Genomic DNA, 17,287 nt, shown 5'->3' on the forward strand with positions numbered 1-17,287 from the left:
AAAGTTTGTGTGAGGGAACACAGCTCCACCCATCAACAGAAAATTGGATTAAAGATTTACTGAGCATGGCCTCACCCATCAGAACAAGACCCAGTATCCCTCTCAGTCAGTCTATCCCATCAGGAAGCTTCCACAAGCCTCTCATCCTTCTCCATCAGAGGGCAGACAGACTGAAAACCACAATCACAGAAAACTAACCAATCTGATCACATGGACCACAGCCTTGTCTACCTCAGTGAAACTATGAGCCATGCCGTGTAGGGCCACCCAAGACAGATGAGTCATGGGGGAGAGTTCTGACAAAACGTGGTCCACTGGACAAGGGAATGGCAAACCACTTCAGTATTCTTGCCTTGAGAACCCCATGAACATTATGAAAAGGCAAAAAGATAGGACACTGAAAGATGAACTTCCAGGTCAGTAGGTGCCCAACATGCTACTGGAGATCAGTGCAGAAATAAATCCAGAAAGAATGAGACAGAGCCAAAGCAAAAACAATACCCAGTTGTGGATGTGACTGGTGATAGAAGCAAAGTCTGATGCTGTAAAGAGCAATATTGCATAGGAACCTGGAATGTTAGGTCTATGAATCAAGGCAAATTGGAAGTGGTCAAACAGGAGATGGCAAGACTGAATGTTGACATTTTAGGAATAAGCAAACTAAAATGGACTGGGATGGGTGAATTTAACTCAGATGACCATTATATCTACTACTGAGGGCAGGAATCCCTTAGAAGAAATGGAGTAGCCATCATAGTAAAAAAAAAAAAAAAGAGTCTGAAATGCAGTACTTGGCTACAAACTAAAAAACAAAAGAAAGATCTCTGTTCGTTTCCAAGGCAAACCATTCAATATTCATGGTAATCCAAGCCTATGCCCCAACCAGTAATGCTGAAGAGGGTGAAGTTGAACGATTCTATGAAGACCTACAAGACCTTCTAGAACTAACACCCAAAAAAGATGTCCTTTTCATTATAGGGGCCTGGAATGCAAAAGTAGGAAGTCAAGAAACACCTGGGGTAACAGGCAAATTTGGCCTTGGAATACGGAATGAAGCAAGGCAAAGGCTAATAGAGTTTTGCCAAGAGAATACACTGGTCATAGCAAACACCCTCTTCCAACAACACAAGAGAAGACTCTACACATGGACATCACCAGATGGTTATACCAAAATCAGATTGATTATATTCTTTGCAGCCAAAGATGGAGAAGCTCTATACAGTCAGCAAAAACAAGACCAGGAGCTGACTGTGCCTCAGATCATGAATTCCTTATTGCCAAATTCAGACTTAAAATGAAGAAAGTAGGGAAAACCACTAGACCATTCAGGAGAAGTGAGAAATAGATTCAAAGGATTAGATCTGATAGAGTGCCTGATGAACTATGGATGGAGGTTCATGACATTGTACAGGAGACAGGGATCAAGACCATCCCCAAGAAAATGAAATGCAAAAAAAGCAAAATGGTTGTCTTAGGAGGTCTTACAAATAGCTGTGAAAAGAAGAGAAGCCAAAGCAAAGGAAAAGGAAAGATATACCCATTTGAATGCAGAGTTCAAAGAATAGCAAGGAAAGATAAGAAAGCCTTCCTCAGTGATCAGTGCAAAGAAATAGAGGAAAACAACAGAATGGGAAAGACTAGAGATCTCTTCAAGAAAATCAGAGATACGAAGGGAACTTTCCACACAAACATGTGCACAATAAAGGACAGATATGGTATGGAGAAAATAGAAGCAGAAGATATTAAGAAGAGGTGACAAGAAGACACAAAAAAACTATACAAAAAAGATCTTCATGACCAGATAACCACGATGGTGTGATTACTCACCTAGAGCCAGACATCTTGGAGTGTGAAGTCAAGAGGGCCTTAGGAAACATCACTATCAAAAAAAGCTAGTGGAGGTGATGGAATTCCAGCTGAGCTATTTCAAATCCTAGAAGATGATGCAGCGAAAGTGCTGCAATCGATATGCCAGCCAATTTGGAAAACTCAGCAGTGGCCACAGGACTGGGAAAGGTCAGTATTCATTCCAATCCCAAAGAAAGGCAATGCCAAAGAATGCTCAAAATACCACATAATTGCACTCATCTCACACGCTAGTAAAGTAATGCTCAAAATTCTCCAAGCCAGGCTTCAACAGTACATCAACTATGAACTTCCAGATGTTCAAGCTGGTTTTAGAAAAGGCAGAGGAATCAGAGATCAAATTGCCAACATCTGTTGGATCTTAGAAAAAGCAATAGAGTTTCAAAAAAACATCTCTTTCTGCTTTATTGACTATGCCAAGTCCTTTGACTGTGTGGATCACAGTCAAAGTGAACGAGGAGAGTGAAAAAGTTGGCAAACTATGGAAAATTCTTCAAGAGATACCAGACCACCCTACCTGCCTCTTGAGAAATCTGCATGCAGGTCAGGAAGCAACAGTTAGAACTGGACATGGAACAACAGACTGGTTCCAAATCAGGAAAGGAGGACATCAAGGCTGTATATTGTCACAGTGCTTATTTAACTTATATGCAGAGTACATCATGAGAAACGCTGGGCTGGATGAAGCACAAGCTGGAATCAAGAATGCTGGGAGACAATGTTCAACGCAGCACTGTTTACAATAGCCAAGACATGGAAGCAACCTAGATGCCCATCGGCAGATGAATGGATAAGAAAGCTGTGGTACATATACACAATGGAATATTACTCAGCTATTAAAAAGAATGCATTTGAATGAGTTCTAAGGAGGTGGATGAAACTGGAGCCTATTATACAGGGTGAAGTAAGTTAGAAAGAAAAATACCAATACAGTATATTAACGCATATATATGGAATTTAGAAAGATGATAATGATGACCCTATATGCGAGACAGCGAAAGAGACACAGATGTAGAGAACAGACTTTTGGACTCTGTGGGAGAAGGTGAGGGTGGGATGATTTGTGAGAATAGCATTGAAACATGTATACTATCATATGGGAAACAGATCACCAGTCCAGGTTTGATGCATGAGACAGGATGCTCAGGGCTGGTGTACTCAGATGACCCTGAGGGATGGGATGGGGAGAGAGGTGGGAGGGGGGTTCACAGGATGGGGCACACATGTATACCCATCGCTGATTCATGTGAATGTATGGCAAAAACCACCACAATATTGTAAAGTAATTAGCCTCCAATTAAAATAAATTACTTTAAAAAAAGACTGCTGGGAGAAATATCAATAACCTCAGATATGCAGATGGCACCACCCTTATGGCACAAAGGGAAGAAGAACTAAACAGCCTCTCGATGAAAGTGAACGAGGAGAGTGGAAAAGTTGGCTTAAAGCTCAACATTCAGAAAACTAAGTTCATGGCATCTGGTCCCATCACTTCATGGCAAATAGATGGAAACAGTAGAAACAGTGGCTGACTTTATTTTTGGGGGGCTCCAAAATCACTGCAGACGTTGACTGCAGCCTTGAAATTAAAAGACGCTTACTCCTTGGAAGAAAAGCTATGACCAACCTAGATAGCATATTCAAAAGCAGAGACATTACTTTGTCAACAAAGGTCTGGCTAGTCAAGGCTATGGTTTTTCCAGTGGTCATGGAAGGATGTGAGAGTTGGACTATTAATAAAGCTGAGTGCTGAGGAATTGATGCTTTTGAACTGTGGTGTTGGAGAAGACTCTTGAGAGTCCCTTGGACTGCAAGGAGATCCAACCAGTCCATCCTAAAGGAAATCAGTCCTGAGTATTCATTGGAAGGACTGATGCTGAAGCTGAAACTCCAATACTTTGGCCCCTGATGCAAAGAGCTAACTCATTGGAAAAGACCCTCATGCTGGGAAAGATTGAGGGCAGGAGAAGGGGACGACAGAGGATGAGATGGTTGGATGGCATCACCGACTTAATGGACATGAGTTTGAGTGAACTTACAGGGAGGCCTGGCGTGCTGCAGTCCATGGGGTTGCAAAGAGTCAGACATGACTGAGAGCCTGAACTGAACTGAAGCTCAAGCCTCCTCTCCTGTAAAGGCCCTCACTGTGTGTGTGTAGGAGTCATGTGGTTCTCTTTGCCTTTCCCCGTGGGAGCTGGGGCTTGGGGACCTGGCACAAATGCTGATACTCAGGCTACTGCTCTCATTGTGAGAAGTAAACTGTGGTGCATCTCTGGGCTGGAGTCTCCTCTCCTTATCCAGCATCCATGATACTGGTTGGGTAACTTGTTAGTTTGCAATCAGGGTAAAAACCTCAGATGTTTCACAGTTCTTGAGGACACTTTCTTGCCACATTACTTCAGAGACCACAGCAAGGGGGGAAGACTTCTTTCTAAAGACTCAGAACATATATTCACATTGCCACTCTTGCCAAGGCAAAGGCAAGTAATTCTAGATTTGTGAGGAGCCCATTGGATTCCTTAATATGACCCATAATATACATAATTTCAAGATGAAGCATTATAAAGAGCTTCCCTTGTGTGACTACTGTTTGAAACTTGTCTGAAAATTAACATTAGGTGCCTGAAAGTGATGTAGATTTTTTCACTTGTATTTGGCTTGCCAATAAATAGGTACCCTATGTTTTAAAACTATATATTTTCCCCATGGGAATCACTAAAGCTACTTTTATTGTGAACAAAAAAAAGATGGCATCCTGTAAACATTTTTCTCTCTCCAGAAATGGACCTCATGCAAATAAAGCTGCCTGCCACAGTTCTAGATGCTGACCTGCAGACAATAATTAGGCAGTGAGACATTTACTTGTTTTTATCACTTTGAAATCACTTGCTACTGACAACAGCTTGTCTGAATTCAGACAAGGTATCTCTATATGAGACTAAAAAATGAAAGTCCAAAGTGATGGCGTGAGGAGAAAAACACTGACATTCTGACACCTGAGAAATAACCTCAGCCTTCAAAAGCATAGGGCTAATCTTGGAAATTCTGATGAGCTACAGTCACTCACATAGACAGCAAAATATAAGAATTTGATAGAGTGAATTATTATTGAGGATCAACAGAGAATCTTCCCCAGAGCTTCCTAGTACATATAAATAAATACTGACTTCACTGAAGCTATCTTCAGAAATTCTACCTAAGAAAATGGATGTACCTGAATACTGGAATATGTTAGGTACTCAGTAGGCAGTGTTACTAATATTAAGGAGGCTCCATAATGGAGAACTGGGTATACTGAGGTCCAGAATCAAAGACAAATGCATTAAACACTGTATGTTGATCTAATAGACAGACTCCAAACACTGCAGCGGCAAAATAATCTATACCTCATTGTTGGCACAGTGCATACAGATTTTAGGCAAAGTCATTTCACCATGTGATTGGGTCTTCCATCACCTACAAAAACATTCATTCTTCCCCTAGAAACTATTCTGTGCCTTTAAATGTTACAAAGACGAAAAATCTCATGTTTTGTAGTACTTGATTGAGGAATACTATAGGAGAAATCTCCAAGGAGGGAGAATGAATTCACAAACTGATTGTGCAGCTGTAAAAACAGTAGAGAGTAATACAGGATATTAAACAAGATAATCAAGACCCACATAGCCTGTGGTAAAGGAATAAAAATTCTTGTGAGAAGAGAGTGAACCTATTTGAAAGAGCAATGCAGAGAAATTGTGAGAAGTGTGTGTTTTGGAGTCCGACGGATCCAGCTTTGAATCCCAGCTCTGCTACCTCCTGGCCAAATGATTTCTGAGGACAGCAACGTTCACAGTCATCTTTCCAGCCACTTCTTGCACCTCCTGTCTGTTAGTGGCTCCACAATTGGACACTCACTAAATGTTCCCTGAGAAGAATGTTATTTCAGACAGTGCTAAAATGAATATCATAGTGAGGAAAGACTGGTTCCAAATTGATAAGGAGTACATCAAGGCTGTATATTGTCACCTTGCTTATTAAACTTATATGCAGAGTACGTCATGCGAAATGCCAGGCTGGATGAAGCACAAGCTCGAATCAAGGTTGCCGGGAGAAATATCAATAACCTCAGATATGCAGATGACACCACCCTTATGGCAGAAAGCGAAGAGGAACTAAAGAGCCTCTTAATGAAAGTGAAAGAGGAGAGTGAAAAAGCTGGCTTAACGCGCAACAGGGCTTCCCTGGTGGCTCAGAGGTTAAAGTGTCTGCCTCTAATGCGGGAGACCTGGGTTCAATCCCTGGGTCTGGAAGATCCCCTGGAGAAGGAAATGGCAACCCACTCCAGTATTCTTGCCTGGAGAATCCCATGGATGGAGGAGCCTGGTGGGCTACAGTCCATGGGGTCACAAAGAGTCGGCCACGACTCAGTGACTTAAGATCGTGGCATCCGGTCCCATCACTTCATGGCAAATAGATGGGAAAAAATGGAAACAGTGATAGACTTTATTTTTGGGGGGCTCCAAATCACTGCAGATGGTGACTGCAGCCTTGAAATTAAAAGATGCTTGCTCCCTGGAAGAAAAGCTATGACCAACCTAGACAGCATATTAAAAAGCAGACATTACTTTGCTGACAAAGGTTCGTCTAGTCAAGGCTATGGTTTTTCCAGTAGCCATGTATGGATGTGAGAGTTGTAACGTAAAGAAAGCTGAGTGCTGAAGAATTGATACTTTTGAGCTGTGGTGTTGGAGAAGACTCTTGAGAGTCCCTTGGACAGCAAGATCAAACCAGTCTGTCCTAAAGGAAATCAGTCCTGAATATTCATTGAAAGGACTGATGCTGAAGCTCCAATACTTCAGCCACCTGTTGGTAAGAACTGACTCATTTGAAAAGACCCTGATGCTGGGAAAGATTGATACTGGGAGGGGAAAGGGCTGACAGAGGATGAGATGGTTGGATGGCATGACTGACTCAATGGACATGCATTTGAGCAAGCTCCAGGAGTTGGTGAAGGACAGGGAAGAGTCCATGGGGTCACAAGGAGTTGGACATGACTGAGCAAGTGAACTGAAGTGAGGAAAGAAGGGGAGAAACAGAGAAGGTATAAAAGGTCACAGTTTTGGACAACATTCAATGAAGCTCAAAACTAGTCAAGTAATGAAATTGTGGGAGAGGAAACATTAATGCTGAGAAACTCTGAAATGAATCAATAAAGAAGGTACATAAGTAAAAATGGAAAAATAAAAGTGCAAACAGCCATGTGAGGACATATGAGTAATTTACTTTAGGGGGGTAAAGAAAGTAAGTACAATCATAGAGATTCTTGGGAAACTTCCTAAATTAGCAATAAACATCCAACATGGTGATTATTGGGCTTCCCTGGTGGCTCAGACAGTAAAGAATCTGCCTGCAATGCAGGAAACCCGGGTTCAATCCCTAGGTCAGGTAGATCCCCTGGAGAAGGGAATGGCAACCCGCTCCAATATTCTTGCCTGGAGAATCCTGTCCATGGGGCCGCAAAGAATCAGATACAGTTGAAGGACTGAGCACATCCATAAGGTATGGAATTCAGTAATGTGCTGATAAATTTAAAAATGATACTCTCAATACTACCCAAAGGATGTCTCAATACTATTAAAGATCTACTCAGTACTCACTTGGGGCCATGATATTTAACCTAGTTTACAAATGTAGATGAAGAACCAAGATGGATCTATTTACATTCCCATCATTAATAGTTTTCAGTAAAACTTTTCTCTTTCCTTACCTTCCTCTCACCTCTGCTCTCATTCTCTCTCTCTCTCTCTCTCTCTCTCTCTCACACACACATATAAACACACAATAAAATACTGGTATTTTTATTCACTTCTTTGGGTTAAAATAACATGAAACCTCCTGGCACTTAAAAACAAGTTTAAGAAAAGCTCATTATCCATTTGGCACTTAGAAACATGTTGTAGAAAGAGTACTGCATTGCGGCTTAGTTAATACTGGCCATGTGCCTCGAACTCTGGCAGGTACTTTGAACCTATCATTTCAGTGCATTCCCATATATCAGCCCCATTTGATAGATGTGCTCACAGCTTTGCCATTGCCATTCACCTCCAACCTCTGGGCCTTATCTTCTAAACAAAGTGGCTGGATTTGCTTCCAAGGAAGTATCAGAATCAAATGGAGTACTTTTTAAGTGACAAATTCTCTGGCACAGACTATGGTATCAGAATCCCCAGGGCAGGGGGAGGGGCTCCAGGAATCTGTTTAATGAGTTCCCTAGATGATTGTGGTGATGAATCAAGCTTGAGAACCACATGCTTACCACCTCTAGGAGTGCAGCAAGGAACAGCATCCTAACATTTGCTCACATGTCTTCACTTGGTAGTCTGAAGAATGGAGAAGTATCTTAGGGAAAACTGAAACACTAATAGGCCATAATTATAAAAAATTCACAGTGCCCCACTCACTTAGATAAGACCCAAATGTCCTTCATGATCTGGGACAGATGAGCAAAGTCCCTGCTTGGCAGACTTCACGGCTCCTGCATTGTAGGTGGATTCTTCACCACAGAGCCACTGGGTAAGCCCATGGCAGACTTCATGCATAGCTTATAGCTAGCCCAAAATGCTGTCCTAACAGAGCTCTGGAAGAGCTGATTTTCAAAGAGGTCTCTCATCATAACTTAACCTCAATCAGGACTAACTGGCCGGGTCTCACATTTGATCACAACCGGAAGGTGAAGGTGCCGCAGCAGAATCTCATTAATGCTTTAGTTTTCAAGCAGCTTAGGCTTGGGGGCATTTTGTGGTTTTGTTAACAGGAATAGGGTTCTGTAATCCACCCAGCCCTCACTTCCCCTCACCACCCATAAATGACCCGGCCCCTTGATGGGGCATACAGAGTATAGCTGGATCACACCTGGGCAATGATTCCCCACCCCCACCATTTGGTATACATTACTTAGAGCTGGCGATCATAAACCAGTAACAAGGCAGAGTTTACATACGCTTTCTGTTCTAGTTTATGCATTCCCTGGGGAAGACAGACTTCACGCTCTCATAACCAGCTGGGAGCTGGGAGCAATCAGGCCCTTAATGGCCAAAACAGAAAGGGCCTGACTGCATCACTGAGCACCTCTTGACAGCCAAGGCTTTTCTTCCTGAATGATAATGGCATGAAATGTACTCCCTCTGTGTGGTTGCACATGCACACACACAGACGGGCCTACGTGCACCTAACACACAGCAGGTTTGGCACCCCCAAAATAGCTGTTCAATTTAAGTTCATGATGTCTTTGCAGAGTCCTAATGGAGCTTTTTGAGTGAAAATCTGGGAGGGTCTTATGGGAGACAGATCAGTGTGGTGGAAAGAGTGCTCGACTGTAGCAGCAGCAGACCTTGGGCCCTACTTCTGGCTCTTCCACTAACTATAGAACTGTGGGCAAACCTCTCTGAACTTTATTTTTTCATTTGTAAATCAAAGGGACTGGACTAGGTAATCTCTTTCAGGCCTTCTAACATTCACATTATAGTGAGATGTTCACTGTGCTGAAAATTATTCAGTTACACATCCGTCTGTCAACAAAGCTAAAAACTGACTTAAGAACTATGTCTGGGGCAACTGAGTAGCCAGCACCTGGCAAAGTGCCATGAATAGAGCAAATGCTTAAGAAATGTTCACTAAATAAACTTTCATTTCTAGAGCCTGATTAAAATAGTGGACTCAATCCACTATCAGCTCCCCGACTCTATTTTTCTGTTTTGAAAATAACCAGAGGAGAAAACATGTTTTCAAAATGTTGTTGTCAAAGTGACCAATATCAGTTTTCAAAATGTTGCTGTCAAGTGACCAATATCAGAGGCAAACTTTAAACATTCCCATACTGTGTCTTTAATGTTATCTTCTTGTTTTTCTCTTATTGAAGACATTTCCACACCCCTGGCACTCTCGCTTTGTGTCGGACACATAGAGGGCCCTCAACGAACATCAGGTGAAATGAACATACGAATGCACTGGCTTTTCATTTTTCTAGTTCTCTGAGAGTTACTTTTGTTTAAGGCCCAAGAATCTGGCCTCGAATTATAAAGCAATCAGAGGAATAATTAACCACTGAAGAACACTATCGTTAGGACATTTCTGTTCATTTTACTATAAAATATTTTCTCAGCAAATGTGTTTTAAATGGCTAACATTCTGAATGGGACAATTAGAGCAGCTCCGTGAGTAGCCATCCTGTGGGTTGCATCATTTTTTGTTCTCCTTTCTCGTTTAATTCACCAAAGAAACCAATTACCTCTATCATTTCGTACTTGCAGAGCTTAAAGACAGGGCTAAATGGCCCAATCTGCCCTCCACATTCTGGGTAAGCGATGGTTCAGAGTACACAGCAGTTACACTGTATAGAAGGTAAGAGCATGAATCAAGCAAGGCAACAAGCCAGGGTTGGAATCCCAGTTTCCCCACTGCCATTTAACTAGCTTTGATGTCTGGGCAAGGTATTTAGGCTCTGTGAAGTGAACTGAAAGTTGCTTAGTCGTGTCTGACTCTTTGTGTCCCATAGACTATACAGTCCATGGAATTCTCCAGGCCAGAATACTGGAGTGGGTAGCCTTTCCCTTCTCCAGGGGATCCTCCCAACCCAGGGATCAAACCCAGGTCTCCCACGCTGCAGGCAGATTCTTTGCCAGCTGAGCCACTAAGCTTCATCTTGTTGCTGTGTCTGACTCTTTGCAACCCCATGGACTGCAGTACGCCAGGCCTCCTTGTCCCTCACCATCTCCTGGAGTTTGCCCTAGTTCACATTTAGCACATCGGTGATGTCATCCAGCCATCTCATCCTCTGATGCCCTCTTCTCCTTCTGCCTTTAATCTTTCCCAGCATCAGGGACTTTTCCAATGAGTCACCTGTGAGTGTCAGATGGCCACAATACTGGAGCTTCAGCTTCAGCATCAGTCCTTCCAGTGAATATTCAGGGCTGATCTCTCTTAAGATTGACTGGTTTGAACTCCTTGCTGTTCAAGGGACTTTCAGGAGTCTTCTCCACTACCACAGAAGGCATCAATTCCTCAGCATTCTGCCTTCTTTACAGTCCAGCTCTCACAACCATTCATGATCACTGGAAAGATTGTAGCCTTGACTATACAGACCTTTGTCAGCACAGTAATGTCTCTGCTTTTCAACACACTGTCTAGGTTTGTCATAGCTTTCCTGCCAAGAAGGAATCATCTTCTGATTTCATGGCTGCAGTCACCATCCGCAGTGATTTTGGAGCCCAAGAAGAGGAAATCTGTCACTACTTCTACATTTTCCCCTTCTATTTGCCATGAAGTAATGGGGCCAGATGCCATGACCTTAGTTATTTTTATTTTACTCTTAAGCCAGCTCTGAAGCTGGCTTCATCTACTCCTGTGTAAATGGGGATAATATTAGGATCTATCCCATGGATTACTGTGACATAATTTTATGTAAACTGGTCAGCAGAGCACTTCAAATGTGGTAGGATCCCAACAAGGCTAGTGTATTAGATGATTCTGCCACCTCCTCCAACAAAGCTGGCAACATTCAGGAATCAGTCATTATAACCTTAGTGAGATCTAACTGATAGCTCTTGGCTCTATGTTCTTTTCTGTATTGAAAAGTGTGTGATCCTGTGGTTCTGAATGTGTGCACCCTAGCTTAGTAGGTACAATGTAACTAATAATGTTTGACTGAAACCAAGCAAGCTGCTCCCTCACACAACTGTCCCACCCCAATACAAATACCATCAGGCTTACACTGGTATAAATCAAGGCTGCAAAAACAACTGTTGGAAAATATGAATGTTTTGTCTCATTCATTTGTAGCTTTAGTTAGTGAGTTCTAGCTGGGTTTCCTACTTTTAAAGTCACTACTCAAAATGCTGCTGCTGCTAAGTCACTTCAGTCGTGTCCGACTCTGTGCGACCCCATAGACAGAAGCCCACCAGGCTCCTCTGTCCATGGGATTTCCCAGGCAAGAGTACTGGAATGGGGTGCCATTGTCTTCTCCGCTACTCAAAATAGTAATGTGATTAAGAGCACAAGAGTGAAATCAGAATCAGAGAAACTGGTGATAACCTAATTAAAAGGCACCTGATCAATTTGTGAATCATGGCTCTTTCATTAACTAGAGCTGGGTGCCCCTGGTCAAGTTTCAGTTTCCCTGAGCTTCAGTTCCCTCATTTACAAAATGGAGATAATAGCTCATACCTCACAGGGTTGTCAAGAATGTTGTGTTAACTAACAGCAGTGGTAATAATAACTAATAATTACTGAAGAACTGTAACCCATGTTACTCCCAATGAAGAAGATATTCTTTTTAATCCTTATTTTATCGATCAGCAAGATGAGGCTCATATAGAGCCTCATGACCAAGGTCCGATAACAAGAAAGTAGATGGAGTTAAAATGCAAAGCCAGGCTTTGGACTCTATAACCTGTGGATTTAATGCACTACCCAGCTTTGTGAGGGCATTCAGGCCCTCTATCATGCCTGCCCATATTTTTCTTAGTTCTCTCCATCGGCACCTCTACTGGCCATGCCCCCACACCTCCAATAGAATCCAATTCCTTGGAACATGGTAGAATGGTACTCACCGTGGTGGTGAGCTTTCCTCCGTTCTTCTGGACATACTGGATGGAGTCATGGATCGTAGAGAAGAGACCAAGCAGTACATTCTCCATGTCATAGATTCTGTACATGCCGTTTACCAGTTCTTCCAGAGACAGGATGTATTCTCTCCAGTACTTGTCGATCTCTACCACACCTGCCATACAGCCCTGCATGACGACATTGCAGTAGCCACCACATGGCTTCACCATCATCAGTCCCTGGCAGTAAGAGCAGTACCACATCCTCGTGAGCATTCGGCCACAGTCCTTACTGAACTTCAGGTGATCGGTTGTGTTGATCACTTCAATTCCAAGATTCAGGGCCTGGAGGAAGATCCTAGTGACTTGCAGTGACTTGGAAACCTGGGTCATAATAAGCTTGGGGAAATTCCCAAATACTTTCAGGTCACGCCTTGCCCCTCGGAGGCACTCATTGATGTCTAAGGTGGACTCTGGAAGGCCTGGGTTCATTAGCTGGGTATAGATGACTGGAAACAGGCTGTCAAACAATTCATTGACCATGTCGTCCACGTTGATGTCAGAACCCAGGATGTAGAGAGATACATCAGTGAAAAATTCACCCACAAAGTCAAAAGCTTGTGGGGTCAGGCTCGGATAGTTGTTCTTGAACATGGCATTGGTGTAGTTCTTGGCGTGGCGAACAACAATTTCAAAGGCCTCTGTAAAATAAGAGACATAGAAATGCGCACAAATTAAAGCATGAAAGTCCAGTATTTAATTGAGATTTCTCTATTGCTGTGGTGATTAAGGTCCCATTTGCCTTAAATAATTGACTTGTGTTTACTTCTGGCAATTGCCTCAACTCCTGCAGCTGTTTGTTCCTATAAATCAATTTTCCTTTCTGAACATGAAGTCCAAACCTTGATGTGTACATAAATTCTTAAACACACAAATTATATTTCAAATGACGAAAGTCAGGATTCAGTTAACATTCTGGCCTCTCATAAAAATAGCGATTAAAAAATGGCTAAATGAGAAGTTCTCTCATTGATTTATTCAGTTAAAAAGAAATTGTATTTCAAGACATTTTATTTTTAGACAAAGATAAATATTTGACAACCAACCATATACTATATAAACTCATATAACAATTTAAGCCTGTTCATCTCTGGAGGAAAGGCAAGTTCTTAGCCAAGAATAAAAGCTATCACCAATTTAATCATTTTGGTAGATAACTTTAAACGGAGCTATCTGACAGATTGCCAGACCTGAAAATGGAATTTATCCCCTAAACGGTATCAGGATGAAAAAAACAAGGCATGTACTTATCTATACATTTGATACTGAAAATAACACCTCTGCTATTTGCAAGCTGAACATCTGGAAGGATAATAGCTAAGCTTCCTTGGTAAGTTCAGCTTCCACATGGCTTGGAAGCCTTATCCACTCTACAGAGACTATGGGTTCAGGATTACATCTGCTGCCCCTAACCCTTGGCATAAGGCCTGATTAGTGTCACTGGTTTGAGAGAGAAAGTAATAATGTCACCATCCCATTTTCTCCAATCTCAAGCCCTCTAGACACAATTTATCCCAAATAATGAGAGTTCTGTATTTCTTATGAGAGAAAGGAAAACAACAATAACAGATTTTTCAAGAAATAAGACATAGTTTAAAAACAAAAATAATCAAGTTTCCCAAGACTTTTAAAATTAACTTAGCACTTTCCTTCATTTCCTTCCAAAGAACAGAGGTCCACAACAGATGTACCCTGAAATGATGCCATTTCAGGAGCCTTGAAAAATCAAATTATTACCATTTTCAGACTACCTAGAGAGACTGCATTCCAACTGCTCCTTGGGATCACTTAGCCAAACATCTCAGTCATCTGTGGCAGAAGTGAGCTCTAGGTTGTACCACCACCATCTGCCCCAGATCCCTCACAAAGTAGAACACGCATACTAGATTCTTCCCTTGGTTTATGACCACACCTAGAAATGTTGAGCAGATGCCAGAGCAATTCTACTGGGTTTCCAAGCCCACTTGAGAAAGTTAATCTTCATTTTCGTCAATTGCTAAATGTTCATTTGTGACTTTTGTTGTTTAGAATATTAAGAACTTCTTGGAAAGCTTATCTATAACAATCTCTTAACTTCATACAATATTCTCAGTCCTTGAATCTAAACATTGAATGAACTCAAGAGATTTTCTAATGCAATCCAAAGGACCAGTCAATTAATTCTTCAAAATCATCAGAAATTTGAAGATTTAAAACTATTCATTAATTTTAGCTACCAATCCTTTATTAATACTAGACTCTGTGCTAGGTACTAGGGGTATATAAGTGCCAGGTAGATGGAAATAAATAATATACTATCCTTGCCTTGAAAGTATAAGGTATGTGTGTGCATGCTAAGTTGCTTCAGTTATGCTCAACTCTTTGCAACCCCATGGACTGTAGCCCACCAGGCTCCTCTGTCTGTGGGACTCTCCAGGCAAGAATACTGGAGTGGGTAGCCATTCCTACTCCAGGGGATCTTTCAGACCTGGGGATTGAACTCTGCACTGGCAGGCAGATTCTTTACCACTAGCTCCACCTGCTGTTGTTCAGTCACTCAGTCATGTCCAACTCTTTGTGACCCCATGGACTGTAGCACACCAGGCTCCCCTGTCCATCACCAACTCCTGGAGCTTGCTCAAACTCATGTCCATCGAGTCAGAGACGCCATCCAACCATCTCATCCTCTGTCGTCCCCTTCTCCTACTGCCTTCAATCTTTCCCAGCATCAGGGTCTTTTCAAATGAGTCAGTTCTTCCCAACGGGTGGCCAAAGTATTGGAGCTTCAGCTTCAGCATCAGTCCTTTCAATAAATATCCAGAGTTGATTTCCTTCAGGATTGACTGATTGGATCTCCTTGCTGTCCAAGGGACTCTCAAGAGTCTTCCCAGTGCCACAGTTCAAAAGCATCAATTCTTCAATGCTCAGCCTTCTTTATGGTCCAGCTTTCACACCCATATATGACTACTGGTGGCTCAGTGCCACCTGGGAAGCCCTTAAATGCTATACTATATACCTTATACGTGGGGCTTCCCTGGTAGCTCAGTGGTAAAGAATCTGCCTGCAATGCAGGAGTCACAGGAGACAGGAAATGCAGCTTCAACCCATGGGTTGGGAAGATCCCCTGAAGAAGGGGATGGCAACCCACGAGTATTCTTGTCTGGAGAATCCCATGGACAGACAGCATGGCAGACTACATTCCCTAGGGTCGCAAAGAGTCAGACACGACTGTAGCAACTGAAAATGCATGCATAGCATTTACAAAGCATTTCCAAGTATATTACAATATCCACTTTTTACCACAATCTTCTGAGTTTGGTTCTGCAATCCCCACTTTATAGATGATGAAACTGAGGCAAGCAGAATTTAAGCACTTTCCCACAGTCATGCAAAGCAGAAGTTGTCAACTCAAACTACTGTCTCCCAGCAATGGTTTCACTCTAGCTGCCCTCAGCCATATGGCCAAACACACACATTCTCAAAAGTCTTTGAAAGTCAAGTTCATTTTTTAAGCTCATTATATTTCTATCAGCTTTTCCTCTCCGAATGGAAAAGTACTGGGAGAAATTGCAGCTAAAGCCAATTGTACTTTCACCTTTGTCTTGGGGCTGCATAAGGTCAGAGAAGGAAGACGGCTGCTGAGATGCTACCCTGTGGATCTCAATCATTGAAGCTACCCTAAAATGAATTCTCTACAAGGCAAATTTCATCTTTGGCACAGTGCATTTATTCTCTAATGTGCAAGATATATGACAGTGAAATTCCATACACTATATGCCATAACTGTTTTAAGTTTCTGTTACTAGCACTGCTGGATCAATAGGAAAAGAAAATTATAAAAGGTCATGAACTCTTCTCCAGAAATAATAACAACAACACATATTGCAGGGGGAAAGGGCTAGGGGTTCATATTCAACCTCAAACTCACATGTGCTCCCTGCTCCAACTTTCACAGCTCAGAATCCACTTAGCACATCTCTGGGTTTTACCCAACCCCCTTACTTCTATATCACAGGACAACAGCCTAAACCATAACTACTCAAGCAAAGACTCCTTGGGGACTTATAGGAACCAACCCTAGGTGAAAAGTGATGCTCAGCTTGAAGTTGGCAACTTGAGGTTTCCTGAAATGAAGCCAAGAGCTAGAAATTACTGCAAAAAATGTCCAGCCCACTGATTTTTTTTGGTCAGATAATAATGTACACTTATGCTAGGGGAGGTTTTCCTCTGTCTCTTTCCTGGGAAGAAGTCAAGCATTATATCCAGGAAAAATTGGAACAATGTAAAATCAGAGATATTACGAAAAATTTGGCACCAAACAGAAAACACTCTATTTTTAACACTATATATAGAAAGACAGATGATAAAGATAAATACATCTAATAAATTAATACACATCCAAATATACCAAGGTTTCTAGATTTACTAATGCCCCTATCACTACCTGGTCACCCATTTTGGACACACTTTAGTGTTACCAACTTCCTTCTTAAATTATGTTGCTCCAAAAGGGACACAACTCTCCAATATGGTTTGATATGTAAAGTGTGCAATCAAACTATCACCTCTCCTTAAACGAATCAATAACTTCTCCCCTATTAATCCAGGACGTATATCCTATCACCAGAGCAAAATGACTGTCCTTAGTACTTGGCGCAGATGTTTCTTTATTCAGACCCAGACCAAAAACCAATGTGCTTTCTAGGGTCTTTTCAGTAGAAGACTGGACTTCTTTTTTTTAAAGGAGAGTATACTTGCAGTTTGGAGAGAGGAATAAATAAACCATTGGGTTCTCTTCA

At 42.0% G+C, this 17,287-nt stretch overlaps 1 protein-coding gene across 1 annotated transcript in view; it reads right to left on the reverse strand.

Annotated features, from left to right (window-relative positions):
* The window catches only part of GPC3 (glypican 3), a 451,757-nt gene that overhangs the window by 207,037 nt on the left and 227,433 nt on the right, over positions 1-17,287 (reverse strand). Inside the window, exon 3 of the mRNA XM_040266185.1 lies at positions 12,456-13,150. Coding sequence (XP_040122119.1) covers positions 12,456-13,150 — 695 coding nt within the window. The remainder of the gene's footprint in view (positions 1-12,455; positions 13,151-17,287) is intronic.

Source organism: Oryx dammah, unplaced genomic scaffold (genome assembly GCF_014754425.2).
Source record: "Oryx dammah isolate SB20612 unplaced genomic scaffold, SCBI_Odam_1.1 HiC_scaffold_23, whole genome shotgun sequence".
Taxonomy (NCBI): Eukaryota; Metazoa; Chordata; class Mammalia; order Artiodactyla; family Bovidae; genus Oryx; species Oryx dammah.